General features: G+C 52.0%; 1 protein-coding gene across 2 annotated transcripts; it reads right to left on the reverse strand.

Annotated features, from left to right (window-relative positions):
* Window positions 1-3,686: 3,686 nt before the first annotated feature.
* On the reverse strand, window positions 3,687-19,592 carry LOC146179534 (heparan sulfate glucosamine 3-O-sulfotransferase 5-like). 2 transcript variants are annotated; one of them, XM_084579186.1, is made up of 3 exons: window positions 19,427-19,592; window positions 10,651-10,816; window positions 3,687-9,186 (listed from the first exon to the last, which is right to left on the reverse strand). In XM_084579186.1, the coding sequence occupies exon 3, from the start codon at window positions 9,043-9,045 to the stop codon at window positions 8,206-8,208; it is 840 nt and encodes a 279-aa protein (XP_084435312.1). In that variant the 5' UTR covers window positions 9,046-9,186; window positions 10,651-10,816; window positions 19,427-19,592; the 3' UTR covers window positions 3,687-8,205. The 2 variants fall into 2 exon arrangements, with proteins under 2 accessions (XP_084435312.1, XP_084435311.1); XM_084579185.1 differs by lacking the exons at window positions 10,651-10,816; window positions 19,427-19,592 and having other exon boundaries at window positions 3,687-9,467.
* Between the last annotated feature and the right edge of the window lie 113 nt (window positions 19,593-19,705).

Below are 19,705 nucleotides of genomic sequence, written 5' to 3' on the forward strand. Positions count from 1 at the left end.
GAGGGTCCAGGGCTCCATGTGCCGCCACGATCCTGCAGGCCCGCCAGAGCAGCTGTCGCTGGTCTTTCGGGCTGTTGCTGGTCACAGCGGTTTCAAGAACAATTGCCCCGGCCGCTAGCCAGATATATTCGTTCGGCCCGCTCGATCAGCCGGCGTTGGTCCATCGGCTAGTGCGGGACAGGGCATCTTCCCAAGAGGAGGTAGTGGGAAGATTTATGGGTGGAACACCCAAACAGAATAGTATATAGAGTGGGTCGGTGTTGTTTCTGTGGGTAGCGGGTGGAGAAGAAAAGGTGTTTGTGGTACAGGTTATTAGAAGTGCGAGTCCGAAGCTGACGCCATGCCACAGCTTCGGTGTTGGTGCGTTTTGGGTGCGGAAGTGGCGGTGTTCTTTGGGTGCGGCGAATCAAGTGTGGCACCTGCGCGAATCGCTTCTGGAGCAGCTGTGTGTATATGCCGCTCGGCCGTTAGACTGTAGGTACAAACCCAGCACCCGTATGTCCACTCTGGGGACGGGAGTGCCTTCTAGGTGATGGTCAATCTCTGGATCGACAACTTGGGTCCTCTTGTTATCATATTATGCGCTGGCCACAATGCGACTTTGCTAGGCCCGCCAATATGGCATCATGCGACACGTTGTCTAAGGCGACCTTCAGAAGATGTGTGCCTGGCGGCGACTTCCGCTGCCCAGGTCGTAAGCCGCTGTTGAATATGCGGCTCCGAGCTGGCCAAAGCAGCCTCCCACAGCTGCGGGCTGTTTATTTGCCAGGAAACGGGGGGAAAGTGCGCCAAACACGAGTACAGAATGTGAGCATAGTCTGCTCGGGGAGAGCTGCAAAGCGTGTATTTGGGCGAGAAGGCACCGGGGTGAATAAGGGCAAGGCGTGCAGGGGAGAGGAAAGCGTGGGCCTCATCTCGCGACTCAAGATATGCACCTTTAGCTAGAAGAGGAAGTGATAGATTACCCCGGTAGGACCCAGGCCAGTTTTATTATGGCCTTATAGGCATGGAGGCCACGATAAGCAGCCGGAAGGCCACCCATGGAACGGCGCAACATAATTTTATTTATTTTTTGGCCTTCACTAAATAACGTTTTTACTACTACTACTACTCCAAGTGTGGAGGGAACCGGTTCAGCACGACGTGTTCCAACAGTTTTCCGCCACACGAAGTCAGGGATATAACGATATAAGTCGAAGATCGTGGAGGGAGAGCGGCTTACCTTATTTATAAATGAGATTTACGTCAGCATGGCGCACGCGGTTCTTGCGGGAGTGGGCCGATCCTCCACACTTTATTATAATAATTGGTCAGGGCGGTTTGTCATGGTTCTGGAGCATCTTGTAGGTAATACCGTTTGCCAAAGATGCTGTGTTCCTCCTCAGGCTCGTGAGCATGCACTGCTCGAACCTCTGATTCCGTGACGTTGTCGTCCAGGAGGAACATTAATTGTAACGGGTGAAATGTGTGAGTGCTCTGCCATCGGAGGAGGAGGAGAAGGAGAAAAGGAGAGCGGAAGACAGGGATGTTAACCAGATAGAATTCCGGTTGGCTACCCTGAATTTGGGAAGAGGAATGCGAGATTAAAGAGGCAGGGTAGAAGAGGAGAGGAGGTGAGAAAGTCACAGTTTGTCAATCATGCTAGTTTTTCTTTAAAAAACTCAGAAGTGTCCTGTAGGCTTTGAGCGAAGATGACGTTTGTGACCATGGTCCCAAGATCTTCCCTTCCGTTAAGGGGAGAGCGTCCAGACGATCCAATGTAGTTCGCAGCGTATGTCTTTCAGTTGCAAAAACAGGGCACTTACAAAGAAGGTGCTCAATCGTTTCGTCAGCAGGGCTGTCAGCCATCCCGATCAGGAAGGCGTATTTGTTTGCGAAAGCAACGCCAAGCCAGGCGGCACAGTAACGTTGTTTCACGACATGTTGTGTGGTGGGGAATACGCAGGCGCAGTCCGGGGTCCGACGCCTTGAGACGGAGGTTGAAGAACTCTCCGGTGTTCCACGCTGAATGTGTCAGCTTCACAGTCAAACAGCGAAGCCCGCTCGCTCCGTCGGCTCTCGTTAACGGAATTTGGACTGGAAGTCCGTCGTTGTGGGCAGAACGGGCAGCGTCGTCCGCCTGGGCCCGTATTCCGAGTTTGCGTCGTTATCTAAAGTGTCGGTATCTCCCCGACCTCGAGTAATCTAATTGGTGGAAACTCCGGAATATGATGTGGCCACCTCTTCCGGTTCCGTATTGGCAACACCCAGTTCCGGCGTTTCCATCAATCAGATGACTCGTGGTCGCGTGAGATAGCGACACTTCGATAACGACGCAAACTCAAAATACGGGCCCTGGTTATTGCCCGCAATGCCACAGTGTCCTGGCAACCACTGGTAGATGATGTCGTGACCTTTGGATATTGCCGCGCGGTGCAGCGTGCGGATCTCTGCGATGTACTTCAGGTTGATCCTAAGCTCTATTGGTGAGGATTTTTTTTTTTTATGTAGGAGCTATGCACCTTTATCTGTTGGAAAATAAAAAATTCTTCCTCTTCCTCCTCCTCCTCTACCCTCTGGTCGTCCGGCCTAAAGTTCGGTATGTAGCATAAATCAACATTTCTCTTGAGATAGAGCATTTCCTTGAGCACAGGTAAAAACATTTTCGCAGCTACGGGTCCAGCAATTGTTCCATGAGGAGCTGTCTCCGACGTTTTAGAACACAACACACGCACGGTAAAATGAATAATTACTGCAAAATTGAAGACAATTTTGAAATGAAGGGTAAGTTGCTGTATATGATATCCACATGGAGCAGAAAGCTGATTTCAGTTCAGTTCAGGCGTTCAGTCGTGTCCGACTCTTCGTGACCCTATGGACCATGTCACGCCACGCTTTCCAGTCTCTCACTATCTTCTCAACATCACATAGCTTCATCTGCAATGCCTCGAGAATGCCATCTAACCATCGCGTTCGCTACCTACCCCTTCTCCGGCGACCCTCAACCTTTCCCAACATCAAATCTTTCTCCAGCGACTCCTCTTTTCTCATCAGATGACCAAAGTAGCTGAGCTTTAACTTTAGAATTTGACCCTCCAATGAGCAGTCAGGGTTTATGGTCGACAATATCGACTGATTTGATCTTCTGGCAGTCCAAGGAACTCTTAAGAGTCTTCGCCAGCACCAATTCAAACGCGTCAATTCTTCGGCGGTCAGCCTTTTTCACAGTTCAACTCTCGCATCCATACATCACAACTGGAAAGACCATAGCACGGGTTATACGGATCTTGGTTGGCAGACTAATGTCTCTGCTCTTTACTAGGCGGTCAAGGCTAACCATTGCTCTCTTTCCCAGAAGCAGGCGTCTCCTAATTTCATGGCTGCAGTCTCCTTCCGAGGTAATCTTGGCGCCCAAGAACAGAAAATCTGTCACAGCTTCCACTTCTTGTCCGCTTGGAGAAGAATTCTTCTCCAAGCGCCAGTTACTGTGAAAATCTTGAAAATGTGGCTAAACGATGCTGTCCGCGATTCTAATTTGCAGCTATATGTAGCAGAAATAGCCTTATTTTTAAAATAAAAGGCAGTTGCGCATTTTTGGCCCGTACAGTTGTATCTCTATAAAGGACGGCGTGGTTTTCCGGCATCACATACTTCATGCTAAAGGCAGGAATCATCCGCGTGAGACTGAAAGGGAGACGAAAGACGTTTCGGCCAGCGGAAGAGGCAGGCCATTTATTTATTGCGCCTCGTAGCGTACACACACACACACGCACACAAAACCAAGCACACGCATGTATAACACTCCCGCGGCTAAACAATGATTGTCATTGCGCACACAAAACGAACTATGTATGTATATATGTATGGCATATACATCGGAGCTCCAAAGCGGCGCAAGCACGTCACTGCGCCTCCGTTGAGTAAACACAAGCCCCCATTCACAAATGTCAATTCACGTTACTGACCTGTGCTGACGTCACCGCAGCCGCTGTCTTGCAGAAATGTTGTAAATGGCATCAATACATGCAAGAAATTCGAGTGTCGGAAAAAAATTATCAGGTGCAAGCTTTCCATATATGGCTTGCACGTGAAGTAACAGATGATGTAATGAGCGACGTAAAAGATGTAAGCGTGGTTATAGGGGATTGCCCAGCAGATGGCGCCAGCTATGACGTCAGTGCAAGTCACGTGCTCATGAGCACAAACCACTGTTTTTTCGCAAAATCTTGCTACCTAGCACAACTTAATAATAGCCACGTTGACCCCACTTGACTTGAAGGAAACAGGATAGATAACGACAGTAACCGCTTCATCGTCTGCCCCGAGTGCGAACATCGTCTGAGTGAACATCGTCTTCCGCAGAGCGCTGTAATTGCACCGCTTTGGGCGCTACGGAGGAAAATGTAAAGGTAGCACTATTTATGTTAAGGCTTTCGAGAAATGCTGTATACGGGCTATAAACACAGATTGTCGTCCCGCATAAGATGTAAGTTGTACGCGTGATTGTCTCGGAAAATGCCACCGCAAGAGATCTGCGCGACGTCCTTAATAGCGCGTCGTCACAAAGCTCTCGGAAAAAAATGCTACGGGTATACACATATGTATAGCAACAACAATGACATCATCGTCTCCGACCACCTGCAGTCCTTGATTGTCTGAATAAAGTCTGCAAAATGACCTATGTATGCGTGTGTATATATATATATATATATATATAGAAACATGTGAGTGAAGAGTTTCAGAAAATGCCAAGATAAGGCAAACATTGATTGTCACCCCGCAGAAAAGCAGTGCCACATGAGTGATTGTCTCTGCAAACCCGCGAAAAGGGCCCCTCAGTTTGTGACCCACTCAGCCGCTCCAGTCGCGAAGATTCACTTTGCGAAACAAAGCCATCGAAGTTTATCGCGGTTACCCTGATTGCGTGTGCAGTTCTCTCCGGAAACGATAAAGGGCATCGTCCGGTGTTTCTCTATATTTTTCTGCCTGCTCATCAGCAATGCTTGTAACGAGATTTTCACTGTATTTGATATGGAATCCATAACGTTTGCACAAAGCACGTTAAGGGACATTCGTGGATATTGCGCGGTTCATTGTGTGCTCGTTACAACAAACAGGTTGAGAGAGACATAAGCGTAGTTGAGGTCAGAGCGACTGTTGCGCATTTCACCTAAGGCCCACTATAATCTCCCCAATTCGTCACCCGGGGTTCAACCCAACCCGCAAGCGAATTTTTGGAGTAAGCATCGCTTTGCGGCTGGATGTGCATGCACGGCAACACAACGCACATATCGTGGAAGCCTCAAAAAAGGTTGCAGGACTTTCTTTGGCAAGCCCCGTAAGTGTGATTGTCACGACTCTAGAAAATGCATCATCGCCTTCACAGAACTGGCGGACGATTCGGCGAACACCAAAAAAAAAAAAAAAAAAAAAAAAAAAAAAGCAGTAGTCAGTGATTGTCTTCTGCGTCGAGAAAAATGTAACGTGATTGTCTTGAACATTGTGCCAACATTACGACATGAAGGGACGTTGTGAGCACACCGATCCCCCACCCTCCGCGCAGGACAGCGCACTGTCGCGCGTATAGAAAATGATCAGATTGCAGAGAACTGCTTCGATGAAAACAGAGTGAGCGCACACATTCCTCTTCAATAGGAGGGCGAACATTCGGTTTGGACGCAACTATATGATACCTGTCTAAGCATGAATGCAAAACACGTAATTTTGGGATAGCTGTCAAGGCTAAGATTACTGGCCCTGCTGCGTTGGCCGTAACGCCACACCAAACTATTTGGCCAGCCTATAGTGAAGTCATTGCAAAACACTACGCCCAGTGGCCCGAACACAGTGGCGTCACGAGTGACTCTACGGTGACGTCATACATAGTTCCATATGGTATTGTAAATTGACAACAGCAAAACGTGTCGCTGATTGTTGCATTACGCAATAGGTAACCATCCAGTGAGTTTTTCTTGTATTCTAGATATTTTTCTCGCGGACGAGTTAGCCAAAAAAAAAAAAAAAAAAAAACGGAGCTGATGAGTGGGCTCGAACGTTCCAACTACAATGAATCGCATTTTATATAAAAGCAGGCTGCACATGCGGCAGTGTGGACTAGTTTGATTAAAGTTGTCGACAGTCTCTCGCTTACACAACTATTCTGGGGACTCTACTGATACGGCAAGCTTCAATTACAATGAAAACTTTCTTCGGTCAAAATATCACTTTGTTGGATTTTGCCCCGTACGACGATCGAGGATCAGAATTTCGCCCACTGCGATAGCTATAATCAGCCACATGAAGACTGCAATCAGAGACATGGGATCAACGAATCCATTCATCGCCCTGCAGAATCCTCGCTCATCATGCCAACCCGAGGTTCAAATTCCGGCTTGTGTCAATATAAATCTGCTCTTGACTATGTCTGAACCGAGAGAAAGTCACATATATGAAGCAGAGTTGATAAAGCTGCGTACAAACAACGGGTTTCGCAAGCAGGTTCTTCTTTCTTTTTTTCCTTTTCAAGCGACTTAGTTTTAAACCAGCTGTCACAGTCCAGCGTCCGATGCAGGGTAGGGAGTCGGTGTGCGTAAAGTCCTTTCTAATTAGGTGGCGTAACATGTGCAAAGCCGCCCACTTTCTCAAAACTTCCGCGTGCGCATTAGGCGATCCGTCATCGAGTTTTGAACGTGCAGACCCAGAGTGAACGATTCAGCACATCGCCCAGTGCGAAGTACAAAAGAAAAACGGACATCCCTTCGGAGCAATACGAGCTTCAGAGACCCGTCAGATATCTACGCGTGTACCTCGTCTATAAGACAGCGACCTGCACCACTGACCCTCCTAAGACGACGCAAAAGGTCGCGCCAATGCCAAAGAAACCACTTGAACCGGGGCCAGTGCAGTGTAGTCTATGTGCTGCTCTGTAACAGAAAATTCCCTCAATTACACCCAAAGTATTCCTAGTTCAGGCAATTTTCCCATGCTGAAGCTTCGAAAACTTTGTGATATTGAGACATGTATAAGTTTCAGAAACTTTCGAAAACTGTGAAAATCCCCTTTTCGCTTAATTTTACACCTTCTTTTCTCCAAATGGAACCCCACTGTCCAGGGCGTACTAAAATTTCTGTCTGAATCAAAACCTGAAATAACCTAACATATTCTAGTCCCAGCGAGGCCAATCTCGCGCTAGAGTCTCGTCTCAGTAAAAGTATGCAGTGCTATGGAGGCTACGACGCGCGCTGAGGCTGTTACTCAGACGTATCGTATTTGCCAAAAGGAATAGACATGCATGTTTTGCTTCTCTCGGAGCCCTTATGGCTCATCTGAATACGAAAATGTCTCGTAAAATGAGAACAAGCGTTCTTATTACCTTCTAAATATTACGGCGTGTGGTGTGACAGAAGCTCTCCACTATACGACCGAGAAGCAAACCGTGGCCTGGATACTTCTAGCGAGGAATTAGTCGCAAAAACGTGAAGTTGTCATTTCATTAATGAACCTAACGAAATGCGCTGGTCTTGCAGTAGATGTGTGTCAAGGAAGCGGAACACGCGCTTCCGTTCCGGAAAAAGAAAAAGTAACATATATTTTCATGATGTACATACTGCGAGGTAACGCAGTCTATACTTCTACACATACTAGTCCACCTGAATGGCTGATGCCAGCTCTGTAGCTCAGACAACACTGCACAGTTTTAGTGTGGGAGACGTCCACAGCCGCAAGACGTATGCTTTCAAAGTGATATGCCCTTTTGTGAGAGTTCTGTCCCCGGAAACAACGTCAGGTAACCGCGATATAGTTAGGGAGAAGAGCAGTGTCAGTTACTGCTGCTCGGGCAGGCTACAGTCCTTCTTTCCCTGAATTATTTTCAAACTTTGAAATAGCTTTCTTGGGGTTTCGTCTGCCCCGCAATCATTTAGCACCGGATGAACCCCTTCAAAAATGACATGGCTGTTGCTGAGAGAACGCCGGGCAACCGCGAGATGGTGATCGTGAGGGCTATAAGAGCGACGTCAACTGCAAGAGGGCGGCCTTCCTACTCGGGTAAGCTCCAGCTCCAACAGCACTGCAGAGTTTTAGTGAGACAAGAGTGTAGGCGCTAAACGTACATATCTTTGTATACCTTCAAAATGATATGCCTCTTATTGAGAGCCCTGGCCAGAGAGAGAGAACGTCAGGAAGCCGCGAGAAAGAGATCGTGAGGGATAAAAGCAACGTCAGCTACTACTGCTCAGGCCATCCAAAGTCCCTGCCCATGAGGTGGTAGAACTCCCTGTTGAAGGGCGCGAAGAACTGCCTTAGCCGGCTGACCACGGGTCCCGGCACGTGCGGGTGCCGGCGGCCCTTGCTGTCGTTGAGGCATCGGCCCGCCGCTGTGTCATTTGGCCGCAGGCAGAAGAAGCCCTTGGTGCGGTTGAAGTACAGGGCGCCACTCGGAATGCGCGCCGGGAGTCTCAGGAAGGCCTCGACGCGACGCAGTTCTCTCAGCGGTTCGCGCACCAGGCGGTCGCCATCGACCACGTGCAGCTGTCGCCGCGGGAAGTGCGAAAGCCAGCGGCGAACATGCACCGCGTACATGCTGGTGCGGACAGGCCGGTACTCGGCGTTCACGGCGCCGTCCGGAAGCAGGATGAGCTTCTCAAAGGGTGGCGCCTCCTCGCGCTGCAGCTGGCGCCGGTTGGCAGCCAACTGCGCGTAGTCGGACACAAGCCGCACGACGGGGTCTCGCACGATCAGCAGCAGCAGCAGTGAGGCGTTCATGGCCCAGACGCGCCCCGGGGCCGCCTCTGTCACAAAGTAGGCGGGCGACTTCTCCACCGTCAGCTGTCCGGAGCGCGACGCCGGCATGCGGCGACGGTACCAGTCGAGGCCTAGCGCATAGCGCTCGTCGTCGTCGAAGAAGTGCACCTCATCGGGCGCCTTCTGTACGGACGGGTGCAGGGCCAGGAACTCGAGCAGCGCCCGCGTGCCGCACTTGCGGGCGCCGATGATGACGCACTGTGGCAGCCGCCGCCGCATGTCTGGATCGGCGGCCGCCGCCGGCGCCGGCACGGCCTGCGGCATGGTGGAGGGTCTTTGCCGCTCGGCCGTCGGCGGCGACGGCGGCGGTGGAGGAGGCACGAGCAGCTGTGCCGCCAGGAAGCAGGTGCCGCAGGCGACGGCCAGGCACAGCGCCAGCAGCCGCGACCGGTTCGACGACTCGGCCTGCGTCATGCGCGGTGAACCCACACCCGTTGACTGCTATAATGCACGAGCTACTCAACACTGTAAACACCTCATCTCTGCCATGTTTCGAAAAATGAATTATGAGGTGATGAGTACGATCGTTTTTGCGTGACATATGCAAACCCTACAGCCGTATGCTTGCGTTCATCGGCATTTCGCGCCATCCCAGCTGTCCTTTCGTATTGCCACAGTGTAGATGTTCGTTGGAGTTTTCTTTTCCACAGCTGCAAGAGTCAGCTATACTCGGTGTACAAGGTCGACCACTCTTATATAGGTGAAAAAACGAGAGGGTGGATGCTCTCTTTGAATCGCTGTTGTGTTCAACACTGCCGCACATTGAAGCAAAGCGGCACAAGTACAGATGAACGTCAAGGTGGTGCTTCGCATGGGCTGTCATTTTACTTCGATGCACAGTTGAGTCGGACGCTCTGGCACTCCGAAGAGAGCAGCCACGCGCTCGTCTGCTCCCCATAAGTGTGGATGACCCTGTACGTACGCCACGCATCCTCGAGCGTTCATCGTTTCATGTCTTATGGCCTAAGTTTATCCTGTATACATGTCCATAGACAAATTAAACTTACTCCCTTTGCATTTTCAGTTAGTTTTTGCTGAAGAATAACTTACCGTGATGAGTCGTAGAAGTGGATGTTGCACGCTGCAGCAACGACGCACTGTAGCCCTCACACAATAATGAAAGCGTACCTGACCAGAACCACCTAGACCACTGCTCTGACCCATGAAAAGGTCCTGCGAATATCCATGTGGCCGCATTTCCACCGAATGATATAGTTATACATAGAACAAGCGCGTGCAGTCACACGAAATTGACTTGACCGAAGGCTAGTGGAATATGAAACCACGTGTTCACAGACACACGCACCACGCGCAAATGTCAGCCATGCGCTTCAAAAAATAGCACATCCTGCTCAAATGTCGGGGATGGCTTAAAATACGTTACACCCTCAACAGCACGACTATAGCTGGAATGGCGTGCGAAAGGTCAAACAATTGAGTAGACCAGGCGCATTTTGCTTCTGCATTTCCTGGCTTCGAATATCGCATTAGGGTGCAGGTCATTACGTCTTCTAACATCAATTTGCCGATAAAAAGCCCTTTCTATGTATACCCAAATAAGCTCATTGCTAAACTGAACCTTGCAGAACGGCAAGCAGCGGGGCATGAGTGCGACTAAAGGCGCCAAACGCTCTGCCCACGGGTTACGGACCCAGTTTCGATACCGTGCGACCTGACGGGCCTTAGCCTATATCACAAAACTTTCCTCTACATCTTCGAACAGTCACCGACAAAAAAGCTGCTGCAAACTACCGTCATTTAGATGCCTCTCTTGAACACTCTGCTCAGGCTGAAAGGGAAGACAGTCAATGCCGCTCATGCTCGGGTGTCGGAAAACGTAAAATGTACACGCCGTGCACGCAGTCTTACCGGAGTGGGCGCCGTGCTTCGGAGTGCGGCTCCCGCCTCGGCGGCGAAGGGGTGGCGGCCCTAGCTCATAGCCAGGCCGCGGCCCAGGTCCATGCGCGGCCGCGGTCGTTCGTCTCACGCCATTGCAGTGGCGGTCGGGGCAGACGCCATCTTAGAGCAGCGCAGCCTGCACTGCGTCCAGGCATGTCTTGCACGAAGTCCCAAAATCCCACGCTAAGATTACATAATTTCCCGAAGCAACTTTTTAAGAACCAACAGGTGCCTGCTTCCTCTATCGATGTTTATAAGTTCTACTTTCAGAAAGTAAATAACCCTCTTTTGCAACTTATAGTGTTTAATTTCCTCCCTAGGCGACGCGACGATCTCTAAGTTGAATGCGTAGTTGTGCGGTATTTGAAGTGTGGGGGTGGCGAGAAGCCTCCAACTAGATCGATCGAAGAGCCAGCGGCAGCAGTTATCGACTGCGGCCGTCGGCAGCCCACGCCAGCTTCTCGTATTGGTCGAGCTTTTCAGACACGTGACATCTTCCCTTTTCGGGAGGCAACTCTTTCCTGTTTTCCCTCTCTACTTCTGCGCAGCTAGGGAAATCGCTCCTCACTTCGACCGCTCAGAAGGAGTCGCGGCACTCGACGCCAGACACACACCGCCTCGGGGTCGACTCGAAGGCTCGCTGCGCACACTTCTTTGCGAGAACGTGTGGAAATTACGCGCGACCCAAGATGAACCCGCGTAAGAAAAATGCTAGCAAAATGAATCGATAGCTTATTCGCGCGAGAACAAAAGTATACATGCTTCGGAACCTCGAGCCGCATTCAGCCGCTTCGAGTGGTGGGCGGCTTATCAAGAGCAGTCGGAGTAGTGCAAGTTCAGCTCCGAACTTTTGAAGTTGCGCTCGCAGCACTTTAATTCTGCCCCAAAGCCATCACGCTTATGAAACTTTCTTTACCTATAATCAAACACCTTAATACCTTGAGGCAATAAACGGCGCTAATAAAACAAATTAAGAACCGGGTGAAGTGCATTTGGCAAGTCCTCTCAGGCCATGAATGACAGCTGTCAGTAGTACCAAATGTGCATCTTGCCAGCGCTAGACTACGGGACAGAAACATGGAAGAAAAGGTTTAACTAAAATTAAAGAAACAGCAACGAACTGCAGTACGAAAAATGGCAGAAGTTACTGTAAGAGACAGGAAGAAAATAGAATGGATTAGGGAACAAACCCTGATCAGTGACTGATAATCTAAGAAAGAAAGAATGAATGGATATGAGAGGATAAGATAATGGGTGGTAAGTGCTTGGGGTTAACGGAGTGGGTTGCAGGTGAAGGCGAACGTAAGAAGGAGCTCCGATTTGGCCGAATATTAATGCATCGAGTGAGTATCGCAGCCGAGTCAAAATGCATTCATTTCTTCTGCAGCCGCATATATACAAGCTGCAGCATTCAGAAGATCGGTTTTGGGAGAGTGCCGTAGAGGAGAAGGAGAAGCTATTCCCAAAGTTTAGCCCCGTTTTCTTGGCACTACAGTCGATATTGGCAGTGGTAACAGCGGGCGCGAGGCAACATTTTCGTCACGAATGCACGTTTTGGTGTGCTTCCAAGTGTGATGCCTAGGCATGAACGCACGGGCACGCTAGTCCTAGTCACAATGGCGCTACTAGACGGCTTCACTGCATGGGTGAAAAATGGCTATATGCCATACGGAACGCTATTAGAGGGTTATAGCGCGATCCGCTACTGCGCACGCGCCGACTTGCTTGTCCTTATGCAACAAGCGCACACGGCGCCTACCAGCACGTGGTGCCCTCTGGCGCCATCAAGGCTATTTGCGCATGCGCAGTGAAGTCCGCGGTAGCGGATCATTGTGGGTCGCGCTGTGCTATAAATTTGTTAATATTTTGACTGCTGTCGTCCTCGGGTGTTTTGTTTTCCACCACTCTCACACGGCCAATCATTTGAGCCTTGCGAGACCAGCATCATGTGAATACAATGAAGTACACTAAACACACTCATTGCCCAAAACGTACACACGACGCGACCGCGCTGAGAAGCACGGAGTGTACGAAGCGCCAATCATATGCTCAGTGAGGAAGCTGGACAAAGGGTTTCAATGATCTTTGCAACTTCGTTGAGGCGCATAGGGTCGCACGCTCGAATTTCGACGAAAATGGGAACACGCAAATTTTGCCTCGCAGAAGCCGACGAATAGACCTAGAAGCACACCCCATGCGTTGAGGGGTTGCGCAAAATTTGAGTGTGTTTGGGAGAGGCGAGTTTTCGCGGTAACCTCGAAATCTGCCAACGGAACTTTTGCGCATCGTTAAGAATGAGCATATCTAACGTGAAGAGACCGGTGATTGTCATTTAGGCTTCGTTATGTGAAGGCTCGTGCACGAGGCCGCGGACGCCGGTCAGTGACTTATGGACACTGCTGACCGCGCCATGCTGGTGTCGAGTATTTGATATACTTGGTATCGCGGAACGAAAATCTGCCCATTTATGGATAGTCACCGACTACTCTCTCGGGACGGGACCTGCGGAGTGCAAAAGACGCGGGGGAGCTATCAAAGGCAGCCGCGGCCGCGGGAACCGCTCAACCCGTGAAAAGAAGGCGCAACAATGGAGTGAAAGGGCTTAAAAAGAGGAGGCGAACGGGAGGGCGGGGGAAGAGCAATCGCAGGCAGCAAACGACACGGTCGAACAGAAGACGAGCAAGGCAGAAGACTGGGGCTGCACTACGACCTGTGAGCCCGAGGTCTAGCCGCCGTTCAAGTTCGGCCCCTGTCATCCTGCCTGCACACCTGGCAGCTCATCCCACCGCCAGCTGGAAACGAAACAGCGACAGCCCTCGACATTCCAACACCTGGCCGTGACGAACAGCTCTTCTTCGGAGTCAGTGCAGCAAGCACCACGCTGACGAAGCGACGCAGCCCAGTGACGGTGAGCCGCATCTTTCGGCATTCAAGCCCTTCTTCGGAGCTCGTGCCGCACCACGTCGACACAGCCCAGTGACGGCGAGCCGTAAGCGAAACTGAGCCAGTTGTTTTAATTAAATATGTTAAACACTATATCCCGAGTCTGTGCCTCAATCTCCTCATGTCCAGTGTGAACCCTCGAGTCATCACAGTTATCTCTATCACAGAAAAACTTCAGTTCGTATAAACGAGATCAGATGCATGATATCCTAAGGGATCTTCGAAGGGAAATAGAGATTTCTTTGTTATATCCACTATTTTGTTATAGTGTGTAAAAGCGAGGTTTGACTATGATGTCTATGTTAGTTCTTTAAACGAAACAACAGTAAACAAAGATATGGCTTTCCTTTTCGATGTGCCACCCGAAACTGCAGCTATTCAGCGTTACATATTACAGCTCCGCGAGACAAGTCTACCAAGAGAGCATACTACTGCGAAATAGGTGCATTTGCCGCCGCCGGGATACGTCCCACGAACAGCTCGCTTCTGAGGCCTTTTGCTTGCTTGTATGTGTTCGCCCTTTGGAACATTGCGGCAATGTAAAGGGCGGAGACGAAGCAGACAGAACAATCGCTATCTCTTGTGTGATTGTACGCTTCTAAGCCTTCGTCAATTACGCTGGAGTGGCGCTCCAAAAGGTGACAACTCGCCGACACTTGTCGACATTTCTATGCAGAGCCAAATCAAGAGAAACAAAAAGAAAAAGCCTGCTGCTTCAATTCTATATAGAGCCTTTAACGGCGAAATGTCGGCAATAACGTTGTGGTTTCTACGTGGTCATAGGCCACCAACCACCGCGGGTTCGAGCGTCGCGCGAGCCGAAACCCCGATCAGCCGTCACCGCGCGCGCACTGAAACACTGCAGCGCGCACTCAACCTCCACCGGGAGGAGAGCACTTCGCTGCAAGGACACCAACCTCCAAGCTCACAAAGGAGACGTTTATTGAAACGCCATCCTCCAGCGGCACACACACACACACACGCACACACATACACATATTTACAAACGCACATACGCATATTTACAAACGCACATACGCACACACATATTTACAAACGCACATACACGCACGTACGCACACACTACACATATATACAAACGCACATACGCACGTACGCACACACATACACATATATACAAAACGCACATACACACACATACGCAGTCACCGTGTCAAGGGAGCGCGCGAGGAGCTAGGCTCCCCTGCGCGCACGAAGTGACACGGAGTGCGCGCCGCAAGCACGCAAGGGCGTGCTGTGATCTCTCTCCCTCGCAGTAACCAAAGGGTTCCTTTGAGAGAGATTGGGCAACCACCGCAAGGTACGCCTGTCGCGGATCGTTGGATCACGATCGACAGGCTCGAGCTTCGCTCTCAGGTAATACCCGGAGCAGACGAACTCGAGTACACACTGGTCTGCGCGGACAAAGGCCGGCAGACAAGAACAGTTGCGTACGCACCTTGCGATGTCTCGGAGGAGTCTCCCTCTGAGCTCCGCTCGGACAGTCGCGCGAGCGCGGCTGTCGAAGCGGTGCCGTGTTCCCGCCAAAAGGCGCCAATGAGAACAGCCACTGGGACGCCAGGGCGGAGCTGTGGCCCGAACGACAGTGACAAGTCGTCCGAGCCTCTCTCCGCCGCCTCAGGCGGGAGAAAGGGAACGTGGAGAACAACTGGGAAGCGGGCGGCGGCCACGCAAAGGGCAGCCGCAGCAAGCCCGAATCCCACATCCTCCTCTCCTTAATTGCCCTCCTACCCATCAGTGAAAGCACGCGGCAGGTCCCCAGCATGAGGAAAAGAATGCTATTCTCACGCAACAAGTCAACTACACTTCAGTTCCAGCAAGAACGATCTCGAAAAGACAGACACTCAAGAAAGACAAACATTAGCAAGGCTGACACAAAAAAAAAAAATGATCAAGATGACATGAAGAATAATGTACAAAGTTCCGGAGGCTAAGTAACAACGACTATGTACAGCACACAATCATGTACAGAACACAACTATGTACAGAATAACTATGTACAAACACAACTATATACAGAAGTTCCAAAGTTCGTCGGTGCAGCTCAGGGAGCCTGCGGTGACTCACCGCTCGTTGACTTCTGGGTGGCCAACGTTCATCGTTGGCTGCAAACGATCTCGGTCGGTGGTGGTACAGGTTAGGTGCAGGGACAGCGAACACGCCGAAGGGGCCCCAGGCGTTGAAAGTCCGTGACTCCGTGGCGATCCAAGGCGCACATGGGAAGACCGCGCGGGGCTTCCTTTCCACCGCGCTCCGCACACGCCGGCAAACACACATGGCGCGACGTCGTCGCCTCCACGCCCAGGCACGCACACGCACAGCCACTCACACACCAAAGGGTGATGCCGACCTTCCGCGGCGAACCTGTCCCGAGCACCTTCGCAACTGCGGCGGCCTTGGGTGAAAGGGGCATCGTCATGCTCCCCGTCCCCAAACGGTCCCAACTTCCTTTCCACACACACCGGAAAGACCGCGCGTCGGGGCTGCCTAATGAGCAACCCTCGCAATTTCAAGAAGAAAAAGGAGAGAAGACGCGCTGTACAAAAGAAGGCACTCACTGTACAATATTTACAAGTTTAGAAGCAAGAATGGAAACAGAAGAAAGCGAAAAATGGGAACAGAGGCACAAAAACAAAATAAAATACAAAGGCTGGAACTGAGCGAGCTAGGAAAGGTAGAGACCAACCTTGCTTCCGGGTAGGGTTGAACGAGCAAGCTCGCTCGGTGAAGCGGTATGCCTTCGGTTGCGGAAAAGGCCCGCCGTCCGGCATCAATCACATAGGTGACCGTCGCCTCACCTTGTACCGGTGCAGGGCACGGCTGCGTTCCACCGCATCGGGTGTGCCTCGGCGCTTGCCTGTGGTGACAATGGGCACCAGCGCAAGCTTGTCAGGCCGTTACGCATAGGCCTTCAGGTCTGCAATGTAGGCACGGCTGGCTTTCCCCATAGGGGGATTCTCCAGCAATGAGCCCCTGCTTGTTACTGGGGAAATGCCCCATGAAATCGCAGGTGGCCATCTGCCACGGACGCACACTGTCAGTTGGTTTCGTCATGCCCGGTGGCTTGCCACCCCTCGACTTCTCCATTTGACAGACATGGCAGGAACGGCAACAGCGGAAAATGTCGCGCTTCATGCCGGGCTGCAGTCACCGATTGACTCAGTTTCTTGAAACCTTGGAGCCACTCAGATGACCAGCCAATGGTTTGTCGTGAGAGAACGCAACAGAGCGCCGCTCAGACATTGGGGAATAGCCACTTCAAATGGTTCAAGGACTCATCATCCGTGGCTATGTATTTCAGCGCGAGCCCGTCATGGCCCAGCAATTATGAATCCCCGGGGCACGCCGCGACACACGCTGGCTCGTGCCCCCCTGCGCCCGCTCAATACAAGTAGCGTAACGGCGCTGCGCCCGCTGCAATACAAGCAGCGTAACGGCGCTTCGTCTCCCAGAGACCGTCGCTGACATCGCGACAAAACGGATCATTTTGCTGGCCCGTCGTAGCTCTTCATGGCTGAAAACGATCCCAGTCATCCCAAAGGAGAGCCTGGTTTCGTCCCCCCGCAGGTTCGCAGCAAAACTACCGCTGGCATCGGCGTCTCAGATGTGCTCACAAAGAGCTTTCACCCTCGCCTGCTTTGCGAAGTGCTGCTTACCCGGATAGCGGAATGGGGAACCCGTCTGCAGGCGTCCCCTCCGTGCCGCTCTGCGGCTCGTCCGCTGTTTCGCCCCCTTCGCCCGCCGTCCGTAAAGACGCCGCCGCGGGCGAGTGGGGCACGGGATAGCGCGTCAGCTACCACGTTCGTTCTCCCCTGTAGATACTGCACCGAAAAGTCGAAATGCTGTACCAAAAGAGAATGGCGCGCCAGCCGGCTCGCAAGTTCAAGGAGCCGCATCAGCCAACTGAGCGCCCTGTCGGCGCGGTTTCCAGAGGGAGCCCGGCCGACGCCTCGCCGTTCCCCGAACAGAAATGACTGCAAGCGGGGTACGGGTGCTGTTGTGCGGAGATGCCGGCAGCGGCGGCGTCGCGCACATTGCTTCCGCAACGGCGTAAAGCTGAAACAGCGGAGGCATATGGTCAACGGTCGCACCGCAGGGTGGTCCGAAGAACCATGTAGCGTGTTTCAGTGCCTTTGCCGAGTGCCGCGCAGGGGGCGGCAGGCATGGCGCATGAGCTTGATCGTCAAGGCGACCGGCTCGGCCGATGTGCTGTCCAACGACTCGTGGAGCCAGGGACAATTCACGTTGGGCGCCAGTTGTGGTTTCCACTTGGACATAGGCCACGAACCACCGCGGGTTCGAGCGTCGCGCGAGCCGAAGCCCCGATCAGCCGTCACCACGCGCACACTGAAACACTGCAGCGCGCACTCAACCTCCATCGGGAGGAGAGCACTTCGCTGCAAGGACACCAACCTCCAAGCTCACAAAGGAGACGTTTATTGAAACGCCATCCTCCAGCGGCACACACACACACACACACGCACACACATACACATATTTACAAACGCACATACGCATATTTACAAACGCACATACGCACACACATATTTACAAACGCACATACACGCACGTACGCACACACTACACATATATACAAACGCACATACGCACGTACGCACACACATACACATATATACAAAACGCACATACACACACATACGCAGTCACCGTGTCAAGGGAGCGCGCGAGGAGCTAGGCTCCCCTGCGCGCACGAAGTGACACGGAGTGCGCGCCGCAAGCACGCAAGGGCGTGCTGTGATCTCTCTCTCTCGCAGTAACCAAAGGGTTCCTTTGAGAGAGATTGGGCAACCACCGCAAGGTACGCCTGTCGCGGATCGTTGGATCACGATCGACAGGCTCGAGCTTCGCTCTCAGGTAATACCCGGAGCAGACGAACTCGAGTACACACTGGTCTGCGCGGACAAAGGCCGGCAGACAAGAACAGTTGCGTACGCACCTTGCGATGTCTCGGAGGAGTCTCCCTCTGAGCTCCGCTCGGACAGTCGCGCGAGCGCGGCTGTCGAAGCGGTGCCGTGTTCCCGCCAAAAGGCGCCAATGAGAACAGCCACTGGGACGCCAGGGCGGAGCTGTGGCCCGAACGACAGTGACAAGTCGTCCGAGCCTCTCTCCGCCGCCTCAGGCGGGAGAAAGGGAACGTGGAGAACAACTGGGAAGCGGGCGGCGGCCACGCAAAGGGCAGCCGCAGCAAGCCCGAATCCCACAACGTACACCCGTGAGACACACATACCACGAAAGCATATATATCTGAAGCAGCACTCGGCATATTCACTTTCAGTAGTACTTACATACAGCCGCACACATGGTCCTGTAAGTATCCGCAAGAGTTGGCGGCCGCCGACATACGATGTCGTTCCAGCAAGCCCACGCATATAAATCTCATGGAGAGCAAGTCGTTGCCCAAGGCGACAATTGCGACTCGATCAGACAGCGTATACCAAAACTCAGCAGCAGGAACTCGCGGAAGGAACGTTGGTTACAGACATTGCTGGATACTACCAATTACTGCCAACAAACTTTGTTTGCGTGAGTTTTGCGAACGCTAGAAAGTTCATACTTCAAATCCGTGCTCCAACCATTGACTTCTACCAGAGACGTATATTCCCCGACTTCTACATGTGCCTCCAATGGGAGTCAGCATGCATAAAAGAACCTAGTTGTGTCATTACTTGTGCGCTGAAGTAGGCATTGTCTCGCGAGTATTGTCCGCGTTTCAGAGGAAAACTATCTAGAACAAAGGAGAAAGCATGCCTTTCGCTCATACTTGTGGACTGTAGCCGTTGGTCGGATGCGGACAGTGTGCTCCTTTTCACTTCGGAGCCACCTGCATGTGGCGAGGCCCGTGGAAGGCAGACACTCACTCTACCAGCTGCTGCGATATTCACGCAGACTCCGCTGTCTCCTATACTGCGCTCCCGGCAGCTTCCATGGATGACATCACAATGGCGTTCCTCGCGCCGTCTGTGACGGACAAGGGACCGCGCCGGTAGACACGCGCTGGCGAGGCCTGTTGTCAACACCTCGCCGTGCCCGTGTCTTGCAG

The sequence above is a fragment of the Amblyomma maculatum genome, chromosome 9, assembly GCF_055883805.1.
Source record: "Amblyomma maculatum isolate TAMU_Amacu chromosome 9, ASM5588380v1, whole genome shotgun sequence".
In the NCBI taxonomy this organism is placed as follows: domain Eukaryota; kingdom Metazoa; phylum Arthropoda; class Arachnida; order Ixodida; family Ixodidae; genus Amblyomma; species Amblyomma maculatum.

Excerpts from the sequence above, each read along its gene's own strand:
- LOC146179534 (XM_084579185.1), bottom strand. The coding sequence starts at position 9,195 with ATGACGCAGGCCGAGTCGTCGAACCGGTCGCGGCTGCTGGCGCTGTGC.